The 21,136-nt window shown below is 56.0% G+C and overlaps 12 protein-coding genes across 12 annotated transcripts; 7 read left to right on the forward strand and 5 right to left on the reverse strand.

The window, feature by feature from the left end:
* Positions 1-48: 48 nt before the first annotated feature.
* Positions 49-747, reverse strand: PFLUO_LOCUS949 (uncharacterized protein; the record flags this gene model as incomplete). Its single annotated transcript, XM_073787388.1, has 2 exons — positions 49-108; positions 172-747. 2 exons carry the CDS (start codon positions 745-747, stop codon positions 49-51), a joined length of 636 nt encoding a protein of 211 aa, XP_073635044.1.
* A 275-nt stretch (positions 748-1,022) lies between these two features.
* PFLUO_LOCUS950 (diphthine synthase) lies at positions 1,023-1,998 on the reverse strand (the record flags this gene model as incomplete). Its single annotated transcript, XM_073787399.1, has 3 exons — positions 1,023-1,620; positions 1,681-1,805; positions 1,864-1,998. The coding sequence occupies 3 exons, from the start codon at positions 1,996-1,998 to the stop codon at positions 1,023-1,025; spliced, it is 858 nt and encodes a 285-aa protein (XP_073635045.1).
* Positions 1,999-2,692: 694 nt separating this feature from the next.
* Positions 2,693-4,627, forward strand: PFLUO_LOCUS951 (uncharacterized protein; the record flags this gene model as incomplete). Its single annotated transcript, XM_073787410.1, has 3 exons — positions 2,693-3,688; positions 3,740-4,564; positions 4,622-4,627. The coding sequence occupies 3 exons, from the start codon at positions 2,693-2,695 to the stop codon at positions 4,625-4,627; spliced, it is 1,827 nt and encodes a 608-aa protein (XP_073635046.1).
* A 355-nt stretch (positions 4,628-4,982) lies between these two features.
* On the reverse strand, positions 4,983-5,702 carry PFLUO_LOCUS952 (uncharacterized protein; the record flags this gene model as incomplete). The annotated part of the gene is made up of 2 exons (XM_073787421.1): positions 4,983-5,408; positions 5,496-5,702. 2 exons carry the CDS (start codon positions 5,700-5,702, stop codon positions 4,983-4,985), a joined length of 633 nt encoding a protein of 210 aa, XP_073635047.1.
* A 1,653-nt stretch (positions 5,703-7,355) lies between these two features.
* PFLUO_LOCUS953 (uncharacterized protein) lies at positions 7,356-7,994 on the forward strand (the record flags this gene model as incomplete). Its single annotated transcript, XM_073787432.1, has 1 exon — positions 7,356-7,994. One exon carries the CDS (start codon positions 7,356-7,358, stop codon positions 7,992-7,994), a length of 639 nt encoding a protein of 212 aa, XP_073635048.1.
* A 177-nt stretch (positions 7,995-8,171) lies between these two features.
* On the reverse strand, positions 8,172-10,840 carry PFLUO_LOCUS954 (uncharacterized protein; the record flags this gene model as incomplete). Its single annotated transcript, XM_073787444.1, has 4 exons — positions 8,172-10,134; positions 10,186-10,295; positions 10,348-10,644; positions 10,703-10,840. The coding sequence occupies 4 exons, from the start codon at positions 10,838-10,840 to the stop codon at positions 8,172-8,174; spliced, it is 2,508 nt and encodes an 835-aa protein (XP_073635049.1).
* A 474-nt stretch (positions 10,841-11,314) lies between these two features.
* Positions 11,315-12,793, forward strand: PFLUO_LOCUS955 (Mitochondrial translocator assembly and maintenance protein 41; the record flags this gene model as incomplete). The annotated part of the gene is made up of 1 exon (XM_073787455.1): positions 11,315-12,793. The coding sequence occupies one exon, from the start codon at positions 11,315-11,317 to the stop codon at positions 12,791-12,793; it is 1,479 nt and encodes a 492-aa protein (XP_073635050.1).
* Positions 12,794-13,091: 298 nt separating this feature from the next.
* PFLUO_LOCUS956 (histidinol-phosphate transaminase) lies at positions 13,092-14,445 on the forward strand (the record flags this gene model as incomplete). The annotated part of the gene is made up of 3 exons (XM_073787466.1): positions 13,092-13,177; positions 13,228-13,398; positions 13,458-14,445. 3 exons carry the CDS (start codon positions 13,092-13,094, stop codon positions 14,443-14,445), a joined length of 1,245 nt encoding a protein of 414 aa, XP_073635051.1.
* Positions 14,446-14,986: 541 nt separating this feature from the next.
* On the forward strand, positions 14,987-16,690 carry PFLUO_LOCUS957 (uncharacterized protein; the record flags this gene model as incomplete). The annotated part of the gene is made up of 1 exon (XM_073787467.1): positions 14,987-16,690. The coding sequence occupies one exon, from the start codon at positions 14,987-14,989 to the stop codon at positions 16,688-16,690; it is 1,704 nt and encodes a 567-aa protein (XP_073635052.1).
* Positions 16,691-17,270: 580 nt separating this feature from the next.
* On the reverse strand, positions 17,271-18,111 carry PFLUO_LOCUS958 (DNA-directed RNA polymerases II 24 kDa polypeptide (RNA polymerase II subunit 5); the record flags this gene model as incomplete). Its single annotated transcript, XM_073787468.1, has 3 exons — positions 17,271-17,796; positions 17,866-17,948; positions 18,010-18,111. The coding sequence occupies 3 exons, from the start codon at positions 18,109-18,111 to the stop codon at positions 17,271-17,273; spliced, it is 711 nt and encodes a 236-aa protein (XP_073635053.1).
* A 265-nt stretch (positions 18,112-18,376) lies between these two features.
* Positions 18,377-20,131, forward strand: PFLUO_LOCUS959 (multicopy suppressor of BFA (Brefeldin A); the record flags this gene model as incomplete). The annotated part of the gene is made up of 3 exons (XM_073787469.1): positions 18,377-18,514; positions 18,671-19,843; positions 19,910-20,131. The coding sequence occupies 3 exons, from the start codon at positions 18,377-18,379 to the stop codon at positions 20,129-20,131; spliced, it is 1,533 nt and encodes a 510-aa protein (XP_073635054.1).
* A 477-nt stretch (positions 20,132-20,608) lies between these two features.
* Positions 20,609-21,095, forward strand: PFLUO_LOCUS960 (uncharacterized protein; the record flags this gene model as incomplete). Its single annotated transcript, XM_073787470.1, has 2 exons — positions 20,609-20,626; positions 20,733-21,095. The coding sequence occupies 2 exons, from the start codon at positions 20,609-20,611 to the stop codon at positions 21,093-21,095; spliced, it is 381 nt and encodes a 126-aa protein (XP_073635055.1).
* Between the last annotated feature and the right edge of the window lie 41 nt (positions 21,096-21,136).

Raw genomic sequence — 21,136 nt, forward strand, 5'->3', positions numbered from 1 at the left:
AGAAAAAGCCCTGCAAAAGGCTGAGGGGGTAGCCATGGCCCAACACGATCAATCGTTGGTGGCAGCAGTAGACGTGCTCAATCGGTTGAAGAACTTGGTCAACCGAGACTAAACCGATCAACAATTAGTATTCATCCAATCACACTGCAAGTCAGATAGAAGCAAACTCACAGCAACACTCCGCGGAGACCCCGGGGTCCCCGGCTCAGTGACCGGCTCGCCCTTCTCACTTCCATAACTAACATCATCAAACTCATCCTCTTCCTCCTCCTCTTCGGAAGGGGGATACCAGCGTTCCGGGTCCCCATTATAAACCAAATGCCAGCCAATCTTCTCACCAGGCGCAATACGATCCCTCAATTCCTCCAACGCAGCCAACTGGTCCTTCGACAAGCCCGAGCCCTGCTCAACCGCATCCTCAATGTTCTGACCAGGCCCTATACCCGCGGGGATCTCGCCGCCATCGGGGATGGTCAGCACCCGTGCGCCGACGTACGCGTAGTCCTGGCTGACGGTGTTGCTGGTCTCATCGGCGGGGTCGTAGTGCTCGATGAAGCGCAGCTCCGGCAGGCGAGGCATCAGGTCGGCCTGCGTGCGCTTGAACGATCCGAGGAGGAGTTCCGTCGTCAGTGGTTGCTGGAGGTATTCGGCTGCCGCTTCTTCCAGGTTGTTTAGCACGATGTACACGCGGATGCCGGTGAATCCTGCGCGGGGCCAGCGGAAGCCGTGCAGCATGTAGACGGGCATTGTGGTGGGGGAGGGAGAGGATGAGAGGTAGGGGTAGAGAGCGATTGTGGGTGGTGCGCGGAAAGGGTGTTGGGGTCCGGTCATTCAGACATGGCCGGGGTTGACTAGGCTTGGTGATACATCGAATTCGATCGGATTGGCGTTTGGCCCGAGCTCGACTAGCGATCCACCAATCGAGATCAATTGGACTACTATGCAAACCACCATAGGAACTAGTGATTCTTGTCGAGGGTATTGTTATTTTATTATCTAGCATCATCACTCATGGGGGCGCATCACAGACTATGCCCATACCCCTTCTGATAGCTCGCATCAAACGTCGCCGGATCCACCGCGTACGTGCGGATATAGTCCCTCTCCAGATCGTGCGTCCGGCGCCCCAGCAACACCAGACTATGCAACGGTGCCCCCATCTCCACCTGCGACAATTCCTGTAGTGTCCCAACCACCATTTTCTGGTCCGGCGCGCCCACCCGTGCCGCCCCGACCGCCAGACTATCCGGCCCGTACACACCTTCTTTGCGCTCCTCCTCCGTCTCCAGCATCTGCGCCGCGCACTGCGCCACGGTCATGTACCGCGGCGGCTCGAAGATGCGCCGCCCACGAGCGAGGTTCTCGAGCGACTGCTCCTTCACCTTGATATCCAGCAAGACCAGGGTGTGCAGGCCCATCTGCACGTTCTCCTTGACGCGGTCGTAGAAGGAGGATGGTTTCCAGGTTTCGGTGAAAAAGACCATGCTCACGGTTTGGCCAAAGTTGTACAGCTGCAGGCCGGTGCAGCCGATGCCGGACATGATGGAGGCGTTGGGCACGACGCGGGTTTCGATGCCTAGTTCGCGAGCGCGGAGGACAAGGTCGGTGTGTGTGGTTGCTCTGGATATGAATTATTATGCGGTCGGTCAATTGGAGAGAGAGAGAAAGAGAAAAGCGCACCCGAATGGATCGCCGACCACGAGGAATACCACGTCCTTTTGGTCTGCGCCGGCCAGGATGTCATCGCTGCCGCTCTCCACGAGTTCACGGTCGGCCTCAATCACCGGGCGACCATAGAACGCTTCCTACTGGCCATTGGACATTAGATATCGGTAGTTATATCACCAGATCAGGCACACTCACGAGCTTGGCCTTGTCGACCAGCAGGATACTGGTGTATGCTTCGAGGTAGACCCGTTCGGCCTTCTTGACAATCTCCAGTCCGCGGACTGTGATGTCGGTCTCATCTGCAAGACCTAGGCCTACCAAGTGCAACATAATGGCAGAATTGGGGGAATCGAGAGAACATGAAAATCAAGTGTAGACGAGAAAGAATAGAAAGAATAGGGCGGGATCCCGGATCAACCTTCTCCCGGCTATCGTGATCTCCCTATCTGCGGCAACTCCATCCGTCGCGAGGTACTTCACATCGTCAGTTTGGTGCTGTGGTATGCGTCGCGAGAGGTTGCTGGTTCACCCACGCTGATTAATTGTCTCGGCGCACTTTTGTCATTCTCTCTGCTCTTCTCTCTTCCACTTCCCACTACCATTGACCCTCCACCGCCACCATGAGCTCAGATCGTGCGCCAAAGTATCGGCAGGAGATCCAACAGGTGAGTGCTATCTACCCTCCTCCGAGTCGTCAGTGCGTCAGTGTCTGGATGTCTTCCTGGTCTCGCAACCCAAATGCCTAGACCATGATTGGTGTGGAGGAACCGTGCACGGGCACCAGCCAGTGCATTGCCTGATATGTCTTCTCAATGTGGTGGTGCACCTTTTTATGCGGCGTTGCTTCGGAAATAACTGAACAGAGAGTTTCTGTTTACCCTCTCTGTTATCTTGTCTTTCTGCCTTCCCATCCTGCTTCCCTCTCATCCTTTCTACCCGCTTCACAACCGACCACACCCCGAACCGCTCTTCACACACCCCGTTCATTCTTAACTCTGCTTCTTATCCTGTAATCATCTGCACCATGTATGTGATGGTCAAGAAACCAGTCAAGAAGAAAGACTGCTCGGAGACCCTCTCTGCTAGCTCGAGCTTCGAGATCCTGCCCACCGAGTCTGAGGGCACAGACACCGGCTCTTCGATCGAGGATACCGGCTCTCCGACTGAGAGTGACCGCGAGATCATGAAGGCTGCCCGACGTTTCAAGTTGGACTACTTCCCGGGAGTTGAGCCTGATCTTGAAGATGAGAGAGATGTCCCTTATGAGGCCGACGAGGAGTCTGGTGATGAAGGTGTTCGGCCCTGGCACGGACAACCTACCCCGGAGCAGGTCTACTACCTGTCCGAGTCTCCTTCTGTCGCCTCTGCCCAGGGTGAACCGGGCCCTGATGGCAATGCTTCTGGCCCCGGGGATTTTGGTCAGGTTGCTTCGCCCCATGGACATGCATTTGCCCAGGAGGACGAGGAAGAAGAGGAAGATGACGAGAGCTCCGATGACGACGAACCAACTCACAAGGACGGAGATTCCAAGGATGACGATGACTCTTCTGACGACTGGGCAGGCCCGGGCCTGGGTGGAAATGCGGCGATCCCAGAGGAAGACGCCCAGCACGATGTTCCTGCCGCTGACCAGGCTGGTTCGAACCGCGATGGAAAGTCGGCAGGTCCCAATGCTGGACAGCCCAAGCATCTCAAAGCTGCTGACCTCATCTTTGCACGCTGTTTCCCTAACTTGGGTCCGAGTCGCGGCCCTGGCTTTAGAGATGACAGCGGGTTTCCTGCTTCCGAGGATTCCAATGCTGACCATGAATCTTCTGATTTGGATACCGATTCCCAGGATTCTAACGACACCCAGGAAGACATCCGCACTGACGACGAGACTGACCCTGAGAGCTTCTTCGAGGAAATGCTTGCTGATTTGATCCAAAAGATGATGTTTGTCTCCGGTGAAACCGCCGAGCCGTCCGCCGAAACCACCACCCTGATTGAAGAAATCACTCGCCAGCAGGTCATCGAGATTGTAAGAACCTCCCACCCCATTCTTTTATGTTCTGTGCTAATCCGCTCACAGCTGAGCCGCAGCACCCAGCTCGCTACCCGTCGCGGCGTGCGCTCGATCTCTACTGACGATCTCATCTTTCTGATTCGCCACGACAAGGCCAAAGTCTCGCGCCTGCGCACTTTCCTGTCCTGGAAGGATGTCCGCAAGAACGTCAAGGACTCAGATGACAAGGGCGGTGGCGATGCTGCCGACTTTGCCGCTGCGGATGACACCATTGCTGGCGGCGTTGCTGGTCCTCAGGATATGGCCGCCAAGCCTAAGAACAAGCGTGCTAAGGTCGGCCTTGCGTGGGATGTCAATTCCTTCTACTCCATCCAGGTCCCCGAGCGCGAGGACGAGGAAGATGAGGAAGAGGAGGAACAGAACTACGCAACCTTGCAGCGCCTTGCAGCCGCCGACGAACGCACCAAGTACATGACTAGGGAGGAGTACGTCTTCTGGTCTGAGTGCCGCCAGGCCTCCTTCACCTACCGCAAGAGCAAGCGTTTCCGCGAGTGGGCCGGCTTCGGCATCGTGACCGAGTCCAAGCCGAACGACGACATCGTCGACATCTTGGGTTTCCTCACCTTTGAGATTGTTCAGACCCTGACTGAGGAGGCTCTGAAGGTGAAAGAGCGTGAGGATCATGAGAAGAACCGTGGTGGTGGTGATAGCGAGAACTCTAAGAAACGCAAGCGCGAGACCGGTCTCTTCGATCCGCCTGAGGAAGGCCGCACTCCCATCGAGCCTCGCCACGTCCGTGAGGCCTACCGCAAGCTTCAGGCGACCCCGCAGAAGCAGATCGCCATGCTTCTTCACAACGGTCGAGTGCCAGCTCGTCTGCCTCTTAGACTGGTGAGTCTTCTTTTCCTCCTGTCATCGACTTTACCTTGCTTACTGACATTGCTGCAGATCTAGGATGCGTTTTCTATTTTATCTTTGCGATGGTTTGAAAAGGTCTGGCGTTTGAGCGATATGAATTCACGATACCCATGGTCCAAGGGGGGTTCATTCTACTACGATTGAGATGCATTGTTTTTCCGGGTAACTATGGTCAAGAAACTGCTTTCGACGGATGGGGAAGGGAAAGGGGGGTTCTGCAAATGTTTGGAGTATCAGACTGGGCACATACGTTACGGGGGACAAATCTGGTTTTCCTTTCCTTTTTCTTTTTCGAAATCAGAATAACATCAGAATTTAAATCTTGTTCTTTTGTACTTTAATCTTCAACAACCCATAAATCATTCTTCATCCGTCCATTCTTCATCCCATCTTAATGGCTCCCCCTCCACTCCGCCAACTCCCCCTCCGTAATCTCTCTAATAGAGTTGATATTGGGCACGTCTCCCCTCACAGCGCCCTTAACCGTATCAACCGCACGCCCTAAGATCCCCTTCTTCGACATAACATGCGTCGCCAGCTTCGCCTCTAGCCGAATGACACCAATGCGCGGATCCGTGGGCCCGCCATCGTGCACCCCGTCGCCCATGTCACCCAGCCAGGCCTTGAGGGCAGGCGAGTAGTACTTCTCCACGGTCTCTGGATCGGCAAGCACGCTGGTGGATCCGGAGATGCTGGCCCAGCCGCCGCTGATCGGGTCGAGGAAGGACATGTTTGTTTCCCTGGGGTGGGTAGTGAGGTCCATCATTTTGCCGGAGAACAGGTTTGTGTGGAAGATGAGGTCAATGCCGCCGTTTTCCTTTTGAGGAGGAGGTTATGAGTTAGCTTCTGTTGGGGACGAGAAAATAGGCATCACTCATGGAATGGAGGGAGGAGATATGTATACCTGTCCGGCTAGTGCCATACAGCGCGAGACCAACAAATCCCCATCCGACTGCTTGGTGGTCAACATGCCGAACTTGATTTCCGAGATGAAGTTGATCAGGTCCTCAATCTTCTGGGCCACTGGCGCGTCCTCGAAATTCTGTGATTTGTAGGGATCCACGGAGTGCTGGCCCGTGGAGGTGTTGATGGCTGCTGCGTTGGTGGACATTTTGACGGTGGTGTGAATATGTAAGATTGGTAGAGGAGTTTATGCAACAATGTAATCGATGTAGGTTCATATATAGTTGTACGGGGGAGCTTTCTTGTTGGACTGATGTAATCGCGTAGGTATGCTAGGGCAGGTGACGTCAGTGATAGGATCCGGTTCTCAACTATGAACACCGGGTTATTGTTGCTCCTGGCATTTATGAGTTGATCTTATTAAGATTTTCATGACGGAGTGTAGATCGGGCCCTTGCGTCTTGCAGTTAGTCGATGTCTTCATGAGAAGGTACATATCATCATAGAGCTCACCATGTGCTGGGTGTTTCTCTGACCAGCTCTCAGGCGGGTCAGTCATGGTACGCAAATACATAGTTATGCCTTGGTGGCTATTAGACAGGTGGAGCCGCTAGACTCTAGAAAATGAAATAGTTCCAGCAACTCAATCCAGCCTCCCGGAGCAGCGGGACAATGTCTGCCTAATTGGCCATTCTGCCAGAGACAAAAAGTCAGCAGTTTATTCATAGAAGAAGGACAATTCCACTCTCACCTCTGCAGAAGACTCCACAAACTATGTAGCAGGGCAGACATAACCCCGATAATAAATGCTGTGAAAACCGCGAAGTATACATCAGCTCACCCATCTCTCCACCGCCAACATCACCAAGGAAACACAAACCTTCAACCATCCACGTCCTTGAAACCCTCACAATCCTCCTCGACGTCTTCCCTGATAACCACCGAACAGGCACCGGCCGACAAGTCCCCCCCTCAACAACCCAACACCCACCCCTGATGGCACGACACTCCAGATGGCGGCGGCGGCGGTCCATAATCCTCCGAATGCGCCAATTGCAGAACGATTGGTCCGTGCGGAATGAACATTGTTCCATGGGACACTCGAGTTTGCGCTCGAAGCGCTCGACAAGCCAGTTGACTTTTAAATGCACGCCTGTGTAGACTAGGCTGTAGAAATGGCTGGAGGTGTGTTTTAGGGCTAGTGCGTCTGGGTAGGAGAGGTAGGCGGCTATTTGAATGTGGAGTTCTGAGGGGAGGGCTGTTAGGCTTTGTTTTGAGGGAATCAGGGGTTGGTTTGGAGGTTCGGTCATGTTGAATCCTGGTGGTGCTGAATAGGGGGCGTTGGTTTGGGGGTTAGTTGGTGTATATATACGTGTGTAGGGCTGGAAAGTGGGTGCCTGGTTTGTTTGCTTGTCGGTGTGAGACTGCCACGTTGGCCAGTTGGGAAGTAAATAGAATATGTACAATTTGCAGGCTGTCAATAATAGTGGATAATATGCCTGCTCGTTCGATGCCTCCCCGATGGACCAAGTGATAGACTGTGTGACGGGACCATCACCTTGAGGCTGAGCAGACGCCAGCTCCGACGCCACAACATCAGCACTAGCTAAGTCTTCCCAGCATAGGGAGTAAAACAAATAATAAGAAACATGTTAATGATCGTTAGCATCGTCATTTAAAAATTTATAGCTATAGCTCCATGGACAGCTCTCATTGCTGACGCTTACTAACCCACCCGCCACCCAAGCTTCGACTTCCTTTCTTTCTACAGCATCTTTTCCTGTCCAGACGACCACCAACACCAACACCAACACGTCCTCCTAATCTCTCTGGCGTTCGCGCAGCCATAAAACCCTCCAAAATGTCCAAACCCACGGCCGGCGACTCTGACACCGCGTTCCGCAAAACATGGGATAAAGAGGAATACGCGCAAAAGGCCGCCGACGAAGAAACACGCCGCAAAGCCGAAGGCAAAGCACGATACGAAGCAAAGCTCCTGGGCAAAAAATACCATGCCCCGGTCGACTACAGCGCATTGGACGCAACGAGCGCGCGCAGTCAACGACTGGACGTGTACTCGCAAGTGGGCAAGACGACGATCGTGGCGGCGGGGTCCGCAGTGGGTAAGAAAGGACGAGGCCCCGGGTTCTACTGCAAGGACTGCGACCTCACCTTCAAGGATAATCTGCAGCTGGTGGAGCACTACAATAGCAAGCAGCATTTGATTGCGACGGGGCAGAGTGGGGAGGTTGCCAGGGCGTCTGTTGCGGAGGTAAGGGAGAGGTTGAGGATGTTGGCGCATCGGAAGAGGGTGAGGGAGGAGGAGGAGAGGAGGGCGTGGCAGCTTGATCTTGGGGAGAGGTTGAGGGAGCGTGAGGAGCTGGAGTCGAAGGAGAGGGAGGAGAAGAGGCGGAAGAGGAATGAGAAGCGGAGGAAGGGCGGGGAGAATGGTGTGAAGCAGGAGGATGAGTGGGAGGGACGGTTGGGCATTATTGCTTGACCTTGATGAAAGAAAAAAGAAACATGTCATAGATACCCGGCGTTTTGGGGGGGATTTACTACATATCAGGTGTTTTGCGTGAAAAGGCATTCGCATTGCAAATTGAAATAACATCATATCAGATTAACGCCGATGCCCATATTCCCTAAAAGAAGTAACGCCTGGAAATGTCGTAACTCAGTCAATGCACTCGATCGCGTCCAGTCGCCGCATGGCCCGTCCCCCTTGCCTTTCAAACACGCCGACGAGCCTCTCGCATTCCCGCTTCAGTCGTTCCTCGCCATTCTTTGCGTTCCACATAATCCATTCCTCCACCGTCATCTTCTTCTCCGGGCTGGTCAGCCCTGCTTTGGCTTCTTTGAGAACTCCAGCCAGATCGGCGTTCTCTTTATCGCTGGCTTCGCCAGAAAGGATGAAGTCAACATCCACCGGAGTCCATGGGTGCACCGGCTTGGCAGAAACATTGCGCTTTGATGGCGAGGGCGTGGTAGCTGCCAGCGGGGTGCGCTCCTTTGGTGGCGATACGACGATTGGTGGACGGGATGCGGAAGGTCGCGCAGATGGTGGTCGATTCTCAGCATCTGAAGACTGCGGTGACATTGATGGGGTGCTTTGACGAGCTGCCGGAGGAGGTGAGGCAACTTTCTCAGCCTTACGCTGCTCAGGAACATTGCGACGCGACTGGGAACTAGTCAGGGACTCGGCAAGGTGCTCCTCGGCTGGGATATCGCTGTATCGCTTCGTGGTCTTTGCCGGCACTTCAGGTGTTGTCCGGTGAGAGCGTTGGGGCGTTGGAGAAAGCTGCTGCGGAGGCGCTACCATCTCGACTTGGTCAGGCATATCCTCCGGAGTCTGGAAATCATCGTCATCATCAACTGGGACCGGAGATTGGAGGACCTCCTCCGGCTCGACCGGCTCCTCATGGCGTGGTGTCTTCTTGTCAGACTTTTTGGACTTCTTCGCCGGGGCATCCTTCTTCTTGGTTCCCTTCTTCGACGCAGCCTTGCTGGCCGGTTCAGGTTCAGATTCAGGCTCAGGATCAGACTCAGGCTCTGGCACCGGACTTGGCTCTTGGTGACGGTTGATAATTTCCACAGACACGAAAGACTCATGGTGGTCATGATCATCAGCAACAGACTTGGCATCGATTGACTCGCGCGTCTCTTGCACCTTGGACTTGGTTTTCTTGGTTCCCTTCTTCTTGGGCGCCTTTGCAGTCTTCGACTTGGCTGGTGACTCCTTGACCGGTGCCTCAATCTCCTCCACTGCCACGGGTTCCTCGTGATCAATATCCTCTTCCGCACTCTGCGCCTGCTGCTCGGTTTTGGAGCCGGCCTTGGATTTCTTGGTTGATTTTGTTTTCTTCAAAGTACGCGCCTGCGCGGGCTCCGGTTCTGGCTCAGCTGATTCCAGGTCGTCGGCTTCTAGACCTGCTTCAATGGCCGCCTCTATCTCCGAATCACGCGGCACGCGAGCTTTAGACGTCGCTCGAGAAGCTGTAGAAACATCGGACACCTTTCGACTCTTCGATGCACCCCCCTTCTTCGAGGCCTTCCGACCCTTTTTGGTCTCTTTTTCAGGGACAGGCTCATCGACAGGCTCAGCATCCGTCATGGTGTAGTCATTGGTCTCGTATTTGTTTGATTGTGCAATGCTGCTGCCGCGTGTTCTCGTGGCACGACGTTTTGCAGGAGGCTCCTCAGGCTTCGTGTCTTCCGGCTCTTCAATGCCGTCGGGCTGCGCGTTCATCTCCTCGCTGGCTCTCTTCTTTCCACGAGTCGCTCGTTTCGCCTTCGGCTTCGGCGGCTCTGTTTGCGCAGGTATTTCGGGGCTGTCGACATCTATCGCCTCGACGGGTTCTTCTTTCTTGCTCTTCGGGCCCTTTCCTTTGCTCTTGGTAGATTTCTTGGTAGACTTGGACGATTTCGTGGTGGCTTGGGACATGATGCTCTGGTCCATTGCGTCGTCGGCATCCATCTCGGGCTCGTCAGCAGCAACTGTGGTAGCAACGGACTGGGTCGACAGCCGGGATGCTTTTGAAGCACGCGGTTTCTTAGCTTTGGACGCTTTCCCTTTCTTGGTTGGGGGTTGGGCAAAGACGAAAAATGAGCAATCCGAGGAGCGGCGGTGGTGTTCGTCGCTGCATGACGGTTAGTAGTGATGCCGCAAGAAAGCGCGATCGGATACTAACAAAGGATCATCCTTGGGCTCCCAGCCGTCGAGAGACAGTTTACAGTAGACACAACTGGCCAAATCATTGCTTTCTTCCGTCGGGGCAAAGTACCACCCGCCTTGGACCATCTGTCGCGCCGCGCGTTAGCATGAGCTGAGAGTGTGTTTGTGACAATGATACCTTATCCGACTGGCACACCCATCCTCGCTTTCCATCATGAGGCCATGTCGACCCAAAGGTGGCAAGTCGCGCTTGTGTGACGCGCTCGCCTGTCGGATCCTCGATCTCGGCGGGGTTGGAGCTGCTTTGTTGGATATCCATCATAATCGCCCATGCACAGTCCGGCGCATGCTTGAGATGCTCGTCGATCGGGTTATCCTCCTCTTCCCAGCCATCCAGTGCTCGGTGGCAGTGGAAACAGGTCGTGTTGTCGGGATTGGTCTCGTAGGGCTTATAGTAGAATCCCGCATGTGCCAACTAGGAATTCAGTCGGTCAGTGATTGGACAACAATTGAGAGCAACATTCCGAGCATACATCAGCGGGCGAGGGACTCTTGTGAGGCCATGCAATGCGCTTGGAGCCTTTTGTGGCGGACGATCTCCGCTTCTCGGGCTTCAGCACTATATCGAAGCTGGCCAGGCGGGCGGTGAAGGTATCCATTTCGGAGCCCATGATGTGGTGTCGAGTGAGCGACAGGGCGTCCCAGTGCCAAAAACCGAAAACAAGGCCGCGTTCTGGGGGTGGGAGGTGAAATGTGCCGGTTCAAACACGCCAGCGGTGGTGTCTGTTTACTCGGTTGCCGGGCATGTCAACACACGCGCTCACGTGATGTGCTCATTACCTAAGCCGGCCCGAACGGGAAGGCGCCTCGGAAGCACGTCAGAGGGAAGGAGCCAGTGCGACATTTGTTTTCTCCATTCTCGTCCATCCTTGGTCACTGCCCACTACTTGAGCCAACCACTGATGCTCCCTGGTCTGCTTCGTTGCTCGCGCCGTGCGCTCCGTCCATCTTTCCGTTCCGAATTGCAGCCATGCGAAAAATAGCAGTACGCACTCTAGATCACTTCCATCGAGGCAAAGAATACTGACGATCCGTTCTTCTAGATGGTGGCTTATCGGAGCGCTGGCCCCGGCTCCCTCTCACGCATGCGTGTCAATCCTTCTTCTCTTCCGCGGGTGCCCGCCTCAACCCGCTTCTTCTCGATCGAATCTCGCCCGATCTTACACCATGGCCGTCGCGGGTTAGCGAAACACGGATTGTCTAGCAGTTCCAGGCTGTCACTGTTATACGGGTGTACGAGGACACCGTCGGCATCGTTCTCGACCTCCCCATTACTAGCGGATAAGGATTGGGATTACAACCCGAATCTGTCGATCAGCAACTTCTCTGAGCTGCCGTCCAAGGATTTCGGGGTGAACCAGCACATGATAATCAACCAAGAGTTCAAAGAAGCTTTGCGGCAGATCCTCTGGCAATTCCGAGCACCAATTCGGTACGCATTTGCTTATGGATCTGGGGTCTTCCCACAGTCCGGCAGTGCGAGTCCGTCGACCTCCGCACACCCGTCTGCTCCGGTAGCTATCCAGCAGATGCAGCAAGGGTCTGGGAAAATGATTGATTTTATCTTTGGGGTCTCCTATTCCCAGCATTGGCACGACTTGAACTTGGGCCAACACCGTGACCACTACTCCGGCTTGGGCTCGCTCGGCTCGTACGTGGTGTCGGAGGTGCAGGACCGCTTTGGGGCGGGGGTCTATTTCAATACCCATATCACGGTCAACGGGACCTTGATCAAATACGGCGTGGTGAATCTGGACACATTGTGTCAAGATCTCACTCAGTGGAATACCCTGTACCTTGCCGGTCGTCTGCAAAAGCCGGTCAAGATCTTGCGGGACCACCCTAAGGTTCGGTTAGCCAACCAGATGAATCTCCTGTCTGCCCTGCGAGTTGCGCTGTTGCTGCTCCCTGAACGGTTCAGCGAGTTCGAGCTCTACAGCACCATTGCCGGAATCAGCTACCGGGGAGACCTGCGCATGATCCTCCCGGCCGAAGATCCCAGCAAGGTGCGCAATATCGTGTCTGGTCAGATGGCGCACTTCCGGCGACTGTACGCGCCATTGATCACCAATCTCCCCAACGTCAACTTCCAGGACCCCCGCTGCGGTAAGAGCGACTGGATCGATGATCCCGAGGCCATCCTGGCCATGGTCCAGGACATGGACCCGGTCAGGCGCGGCAACATGGTCCGTCGTCTCCCCGAATCGTTCCGCGAGAAGCTATACTTCCAGTACCAGGGGCGCTATTCGATCCCGCGGGTGGAGTTCAACAAGATGATGGAGGAGAGCACCGACACCGAGCAAGAGGTCCGGCGGCCGCAGGGACGCGCCTTTGAACGGCGCATTGCCAGCGACGACCAGCTCCAGGAGGAGGTCTCGACGTCCATCATGAAGACAATCCGGTGGCCCAGCACGGTGCAGACCATCAAGGGGCCGCTGACGGCGGGCTTTGGCAAGAGCTGGAAATATATACAGGAGAAGCGGGAGAAACACCGAAAGGCGCGCAGCAATGCCCAGGCAGCCAGCGAGTCGGAGAAGAAGGAGAAGAAGGAGAAGCAGGAATGAGGAGTTAGAGTTTCATCTAGATGTATAGCATGGGGCATACGAGGGCGTTGTGATTTTGACATGTACCAAAGGAATATCAGCATACACCAAACAATTACTGCAACACAGTGACTCTTATTCAGTGTCTACGGGTATATCGTACCCGGTAATGTCCCCGAAAGTGTTCTCCTCTCCAGTTGTCCTGACTCATTCCACCTCCCATTATTCATTCCGCCCGATACACCCGTCTCCCCGCCGCCCCACCAACTTTTTCCCTCGACCTTTCTTGACTACCCTTGCACATAGGTACCATTGCATAATGGCAGCACGAACATCACCCTTCGACTTGTCAAAATGTGCACGACCGAATATCCTGCAATTGCAGCCCTACCGCTGTGCGAGAGAGTGTGTCCGCCCTTGTCCCCCGATACCGGTGGTCCGCGCTAATGAGTCAGTGACTACAAAGATGACGGGACGAACGTGCTCCTCGACGCCAACGAGAATGCCTACGGCCCCGGGCTGGTCCTGAACAGCGAGGGCGCATTGCAGGCAGATGGCGCGGGAGTTTCCACCGGCGCATCGAAGCCTGAGATCGATTTCCTGGGGTTGAACCGGTACCCGGATCCGTACGTACAAACCCTCCCCGGAAGAAGACAAGACCACACCAAGCTGATTTCCAGTCAAGTCACCAAATCGAATTGAAGCAGCTCTTCTGTAACCTTCGCAATACTCACCATCACACCCCCAAGACCCTGCGACCGGAGAACCTCTTCGTCGGCGTCGGGTCCGACGAGGCCATCGATGCGCTGCTCCGGTGTTTCTGCGCGCCAGGCAAGGACAAGATCCTGACCTGTCCGCCAACATACGGCATGTACAGCGTGAGCGCGCAGGTCAATGACGTCGCGATCGTCAAGGTGCCCCTCGACGCAGCCAATGGGTTCCATCTCCAGCCGGACAAGGTCAACGAAGCACTCTCGGCAGACCCGTCCATCAAGTTGGCCTACATCTGCTCCCCCGGAAACCCGACGGCGAACCTGATCCGCAAGGAAGACATCCTGGCAGTGCTCCAGCACCCGACGTGGAACGGAGTGGTGGCCGTCGACGAGGCATACATCGATTTCGCCGACGAGGGCGCCAGCCTCGCCGAATGGGTAACCGAGTGGCCGAACCTGGTCGTGATGCAGACGCTCAGCAAGGCGTTCGGACTAGCCGGGATCCGACTCGGCGTGGCGTACAGTTCACCCCCGATCGCAAAGCTGCTCAACAGCCTCAAAGCACCGTACAACATCTCCAGCCCGACCAGCGCGCTTGCAACGGCCGCGCTGTCCGCGCCCAACATGGCCGTGATGCGCCACTACCGCACGCAGATCGTCGCACAACGCGACCGGCTCTTGCGCGAGCTACCTCTCATCCCGGGCGTGGGCCGGTTCCTGGGTGGGCACGCGGCCAACTTCCTACTCGTGCAGATCCTTGATAAGGATGGGTCGCCCAGTAACGCCACCGCGACGGCGACTTACGAGGCAATGGCGGAGAAGCGCGGCGTGGTCGTGCGTTTCCGCGGCAAGGAGCTGGGCTGTGAGGGTAGCCTCCGGATCACGGTCGGGACGGAGGAGGAGGTGACTACGTTCCTGCGGGAGTTGCGAGGCGTGCTGGCGGGATTGCATGCTAATTGAGTCTGCTCGGTGATGGTTATGATGGGCGATTAGAGTGATGAGTGATTAGGGTTTGGTCTCTGACTGGATATAACAAGCAATGATAGACATAGAGAGTAGGAGTCCGACGGGTCTCCTATCGACTGCAACCAACACTCGGAAGCAGCCACTCCGCCCCCATAAACCATGATGCCCAAGTCCTCCCCGGGTGGGCCGTGCCGTAATCGATCCTTGCTGATAGGGATGCGCCACTAGTACACCGCAACACGAGCGCCTAGGGGGTCTGACTGATCACTGCGCGATTAAAGCCCTACCGTCACTGGCTGGACTCGACCATGTTATCGTACCTTTCGTGCTCCGAATCAGACCGACCCCCTCTCGCTTGGCTGAACCTTTCTCATCCTCTATCTCGCGTTGGATGATTTCCTCCCCTTATTCTTACTTCCATATATCCTATGACCTCTCCTCTCGATCCGACTACGTTCTGATCATCCTCGCCCACGACCTCAAATCAGCCGCCCCCACACTACAGCTAGCTATGTGAAAGCACCGACCACCCGCCATGGCCGGCCTTAGCCTCACCCCCAGCCCGCCCGCCAGCCAGACACGCGATCAGGTCAATCCGACCTTGATGATGAGCTGGTGGGCAACCGCCTTCTCCCTCGCCATCATCGTCGTCCGGCTGTGTGGGCGCTACATCCGCATCGAGCGCCTCTTCCCCGAGGACAAGGTCATGATGGCCAGCGTGATCCCGCTCGTCATCCGCATGGTGCTGGTGCATTTCGTGCTGATCTATGGAACGAATAACACTACCACCGCGGGGCTGTCGGCGGCCGATATCCATTCGCGACAGCTTGGCTCCAAGCTCGTTCTCGCGGCCCGCATCTTCTACGCCATCTTTATCTGGACGGCCAAACTGACCGTCTGCGAGTTCCTGAAGCGCGTCACGGGCTTGGTCTGGCGCCGGTCTGTCGTGATCTTCCTGCGCCTCATCCACTTCTTCCTCGCCTTGACCCTCGTGGCCGTCGTGTTCGCAACCCTCATCGAATGCAACCCCTTCGACCACTACTGGCAGGTCGTGCCCGACCCCGGACCCGCCTGTCGCGCTGGGTACGCGAATCTCATCACAATGGGCACCTGCGACGTGATCACCGACTTGTTGCTGATCGCCTTCCCCGTGCCCATCGTCCTCATGGCGCACATGCCGCTCAAGCGCAAGATCTCGCTCGTGCTCCTCTTCTGCCTCTCGCTGATCCTCATCGGCATCACCGGCTACCGCGTGCCCTCCGTGATACAACACCACGGCTCGCAGCAGTACCGCTCGCTGATCGCCTCGCTCGAGATCCTCGGCGCAACAGCCGTCTCCAACTGCCTCGTCATCGGCTCCTTCGTCCGTGACCGCGGCATCAAGAAAGCCAAGTATAAGCCTCACCAGGGCTCCGCCTCGGCCACCGAGAGCATGGATCAATCCTCCGTCCGCAGAAACACCGTCATGCACAACCAATGGGGCAGCGACTCCGACCTCGCAGCGGGCCTGGGCATCCGCCTCAATCCAAAAATCTACTCGTCGGCTTCATCCGCCGTGTCGGATCTGCCCGTCGTGGGCCCTACGCCGCCCGTCGCCCCGTACGCAATGGCGCGCACGGGGACCATCGACCATACCTGGTCCTTTGCGGCAGATAGCCAGAAGAGCAGACCCTCCGCCGATGACCATGACCATGACCACGACCACGACGGCTACTACGCTGTCTCTCCAAAAGAATACATCCCCACCACCAAATCCCCGCGCGAGAAACCCGCTCTCTCCCCACCCTCAACCTCCTCCGTCTCCTCTTCGCGCCGGATATCTTTCTTCGATGTCGGCGGGCTCCTCGACCAAAACCCGCCCACGCCCATCCATCCACAGACCCTGGCGCTGGACCGCGATCACCTCGAGCCGCAGCAGCGGTTCCAGCGCGGAAGTCGTGCGTTTCTAGAAGATATTGGCGGTATTACACGTGCGCCGTCTTCGCCGTCTCCCGCTGTTGTTCCGCCTGCTGCACCGGCGGTGGCTGCTACGCAATTCCCTGTTCATCCCTCTCAGCAGCTGCCTCCCCTTCACACTCACCCTTCTTCTCCTCTTGCGGCTGGTGAAAGCCCTGCTGCTGCTGCGCTGCCATTGCCGGTGTATCGGCCGCCCTCTGACATGTCGATTCGAGTGGGCATTGAGTTGCAGGATGTTGGTGGGCTCTTGTCTGAGCGTAGCGGTTCCGACGAGAGGGTGTGAGCTTCTATCACATGTGCTAATATGCCATCCGTGACGAATCTTCTTGTTCTTGTTCTTCTCTGTCCGGTTGGGTTGGTGTGCTTGGGGTTTAAATTTCTGGTCTGGGAGTTTGTGTCTTGGGGTGTCTGTCTGGTCTGGTATGTTATATCCCCGTGGCTTGTTTAGCATTGGAGTTTTGGGTTCGAGTTGGGTTTCAATGGACATAGCAGTTTTGATTCCTGTCATGTATAAACTCACGACGAAACGAATGGTGAACATTTAATAAATCTTCTAAAGACAAGAAAGCATCGAGGAAATTTCCTCTAATTGATTGATTGATTGATAGTGACAATGGACATTACTATGTAGATCAGAAGAATCCTCATCCATCCCCATTTCCCACAATGAATGTCGGAGACACACTTCGCCGGTACGCCATGCTGCCCATAATACAGTTTTTTCTTGCTTTTCGCTCCTGGTCTCGGTGGGTATCCACCCCCTTTCCTCCCTGAGGTATAATGTCATACGTAGGGTACGACTTCCACTCGAGCAGACGCAGTAACAGACTCGACAAACCCTGCAGTAGAAACCCAATCCCGTCCTAGATCACCCAGCGATAACTGGCATACCGCCCAGCCGTCTCACTCTTCCGAATAATCTTCACCACCTGCCCCCTCCGTAGACCCAGATACCGTGCCACAGGATCCGACACCTGTATACGCGGCAACTGCGACTCCTTCAGGCGGTACCGCTCCAGCAGACGGGCCTTCTCCTCGGGACTGAGCAGCACATGCTTCGGCACCAGTTCGTGGCGGGTGATGTTGACCAGCAGATCCTGCTCCTGGAAATGCTCGCAGATGCGGCCGGGGATGCCAGACAGTAGACGCACCGCCGAGGGCGAGATGGGCGTTTGCGTGATGAAGATGCCGGTGTGGTAGTTGTTCTCGTCGATGAAGTGGTTGAAGGTGCGCACTTGCTTGGTGCCCACGGCGGTCGAGTCGGGACAGAAGTCTACGTAGATCAGGCCGCAGTCGGGCTGTGGGTCGGGGTTGGATTTGCTGGGGAGAGGTGTGTATTTCTGTTTCATGAGCTCCGTGGGCCGCGCGGAGGTTTTCATCTTGTTGCGACTGGGGGCGGAGGGTGGATTAGCGGGTGCTTTTTTTTCCCCGGTTCCTTTTGGATGGATGGGTGCATACTCAGGATATCCCAGTGGGTCGGAGAATTTATCTTTGAACTGGTCTAGTGTGATCTTCAGTTCACCCTCTGTGATTTCATAGCCCTGCGTGCAGAATCGCAATGGTCAGCTTTGATCCAGGGCAGCAGGTGGTGGAGTTGCCTACCCGATCGACCAGCAGCTCCAGCACTGTCTTCCAGGTGCGCCAGAGACGGATCATCTCCGTATTGGCAGCATCTGCATTCTGCGACGCGATATCTCCATCCATGGTCGCGGTGGTGGGAGGGGAGGGGGGGAGGGAGTGAAGGGGAGAAAGGTGAATGTCAGTCGAGTTCCAGGACAAAAATCGACTGGCGGGAACATTTAATTCTGCCCGCCCATTAGTTAAGCGGAGAACCAGGCCGAATCATCGAAAGGGGAATGGCTTCGCCGTTATCATTATTTTTCGCCGTCCCGTCTTCGTTTCTTTCCTTCCTTTGTTCCTTTCTTTATTTCTCTCTTCTTTGGAAAGAATTTTTTTGGTTTCTTTCACAATGGCTGCCGTCGATGCTGCTGCTGCTGATGCCCCTGCCCCAGAGGCTCGGGTCAAGCCCTCCAAGCCCGATGAGGAGGCCTACAAGGCCAGTCTCGCACAGGCAGAAAAGGAGCACACTGCTGTTCAGGAGAAGCTGGTAGGATCACCCACTGACATTGATGGTCTCATCATATTTTGAGCGATCAATTCCACAGCCATCGCTCATGCCCTCACTCCGGGATGGGTGTGTGCTCGTGATCGCTTGTCGCAGTTTTTTACCCGGTCGAGTCAATGGCTAACAAATTCGCCTTAGACCGCAGTCAAAGCCAAACTGGAAGGTGCCAAACCCAACAACCAGGACTCCCCCGTCGCCAAGAAGCAGCAGGAACTCCGCACCGAACTGTCGTCCATCCGCCAGAAGCAGCAGGGGTTCAAGTCCTCGCGGTCCAGCACCCTGGAGAAGATCAATGCGATCGAGTCCACTCTGAAGGCCCGCATTGCGGAGCAGAACAACTCGCGCGGCAAGATGTCCTTCAAGAACGTCGACGACATCGACCGGGAGATCGCCCGTCTGGAGAAGCAGGTCGACTCGGGCACCCTGCGGCTGGTGGACGAGCGCAAGGCCCTGTCTGACATCTCGAACATGCGCAAGCAGCGCAAGAGCTTTGCCGGACTGGATGAGGCCCAGAAGGGCATCAATGACCTCAAGGCCCAGATCGCCGAGCTGAAGAAAACCCTGGACAACCCGGAGTCCAAGGCCCTGAGCGACAAGTACACCGAGATCCAGAAGCAGCTGGATGCCATCAAGGCCGACCAGGACGGCGTGTACAAGAACCTCAACTCGCTCCGCGATGAGCGCACCAAGCTGCGCAATGAGCAGCAGCAGAAGTTCGCTGCCATCCGCTCCATCAAGGACGACTACTACAAGTCCCGCCGTGCCTACAAGGAGTACGAGGATGAGGCCTGGCGCGTTCGCCGTGAGCGCCAGAAGGCCGAGCGTGATGCCTTTGAGCGCGAGAAGCGCAAGAAGGTCGCTGACAAGAAGCTGGAGGAGGCCTCGCACCCGGCTTTCTCGGATGAGATCCTGACCGCGCAGGGTCTGATCCGCCACTTCGACCCGGCCTTCAACTTTTCCTCGCTCGGTCTGGATGACAAGAAGGACCAAAGCAGCAACTTCCGCGCCGAGGTCGGCCGCAAGGTGGACGACTCGGGTCTGAAGGGCATACGGGTTGTGCGCAAGGATGAGCGCGAGGAGGACTACTTCGCCGGCACCGGCGGCAAGAAGGGCAAGAAGGGGAAGAAGGGTGGCGCCGCGGCTGCTGCTCCCGAGGCGGCCAAGTTCAACATGAACGTCGGCATCATCGAGGAGTTCGCCAAGGTCAAGGTGGACCCGCCCATGAACCAGTCCGACGTGTCGGCCGTCGTGGAGAAGCTTGCTGCGAAGATTCAGGAGTGGAAGAAGAACCAAGCCAGCAAGACCGAGGAGGTAAATCAAACCATTGCTCCCTGTCCGCTTCACTTTTTCCATCACGTTTGCTAATTCTATGCACAGAACATCAAGAAGGCCCGGGAGGAGATCACCCGCCTGGAGGAGGAAGAGGCCAAGATCGCCGCCGATCCCAACGGCCGCACCACCGACGATGCGAAGAAGCCCGCGATCAAGGCCGGTGTGAACGGTGCCCCGACGGCCGAGGCTGAACTGGCGCAGGAGAAGGACGCGGTGGCTGATGCTGCGGAGGAGATGAAGAAGGCCTCGCTCGAGGACCAGGCATAGTCTGTCTATAACATGACCACTCTCTGTAATTTCGTGTTTGCGCGCTTGTGCATCAATTCATGTTCGGGATTGTCTCATACGTGGACCGTTGCGACTTAAAAGTCTCCCCTCAGCGAATGTGTCATATTCCAATTCATTGCTTTTCTTGTCATCCTCAACCGACCTGCCCAGTGCAGGATAGACAACGCTGCCTCAGGCAACTAATCTTACTCATCCGGATCCCCGGATTGCGCAGTTCGTCACCTGCACACTTCTCGGCGTTTCCGTCTTTCACTTCTTGCCGCCCTTGCGTTTCCTCTCGGAAATCTCTGGATCTCCCACTCTCTTCCACCTCCTCTATTCTTGTCCCTTATCATATATACCAGCTCCGAGCTCCAACCGAGCAAGGACCACGCCCTTTACGCCCCACAATCCTCGGATCTGCACGGGCAGATTGACAGCCTCGTTCGTAGCTCCACAATCTACAGCTAACCCAACATGTCCTTCAACAAGCCGGTACGTGCACACCACATCCTTGCAATGGCTTTCCCTTTATATCCATCTCATCCATCCTCCCGCGAAATCAATAATAAATTAAACTAATACTCATGAACACCTACAGACCAGCCCACCCCCTTCCTACCAAGGGACCGGTGCCTACGGCCAACAAGGCGGCGCCGCGAACGACTACTACGCCCAACAGCCGCAGCAACAGCAGCCGTACGGAGGTTATCCCCAGCAGGGCTACAGCTACGGTGCCCAGCCGCAGCAGGGCGGCGGCTATTACCAGCCCCAGGGCCAGCAGCCCATGTACTATCAGCAGCAGCAGCAGGGATACCCGCCACAACAGGGATACCCGCCGCAGCAGGGATACTACGCCGGTGCTCCCGGCGGTGCGAATCGCGGGGGCTCGGGTGCTGGTGGTATCTGCGCTGGCATTATGGCAGCCATGGCTTGCTGCTGCTGCTTGGATATTTTGTTCTAGGTGACCTGGGAACAGTTGGCTGTTTTTCAGCTCGGCGCGAC

Source organism: Penicillium psychrofluorescens, assembly GCF_964197705.1.
Source record: "Penicillium psychrofluorescens genome assembly, chromosome: 1".
In the NCBI taxonomy this organism is placed as follows: Eukaryota; Fungi; Ascomycota; class Eurotiomycetes; order Eurotiales; family Aspergillaceae; genus Penicillium; species Penicillium psychrofluorescens.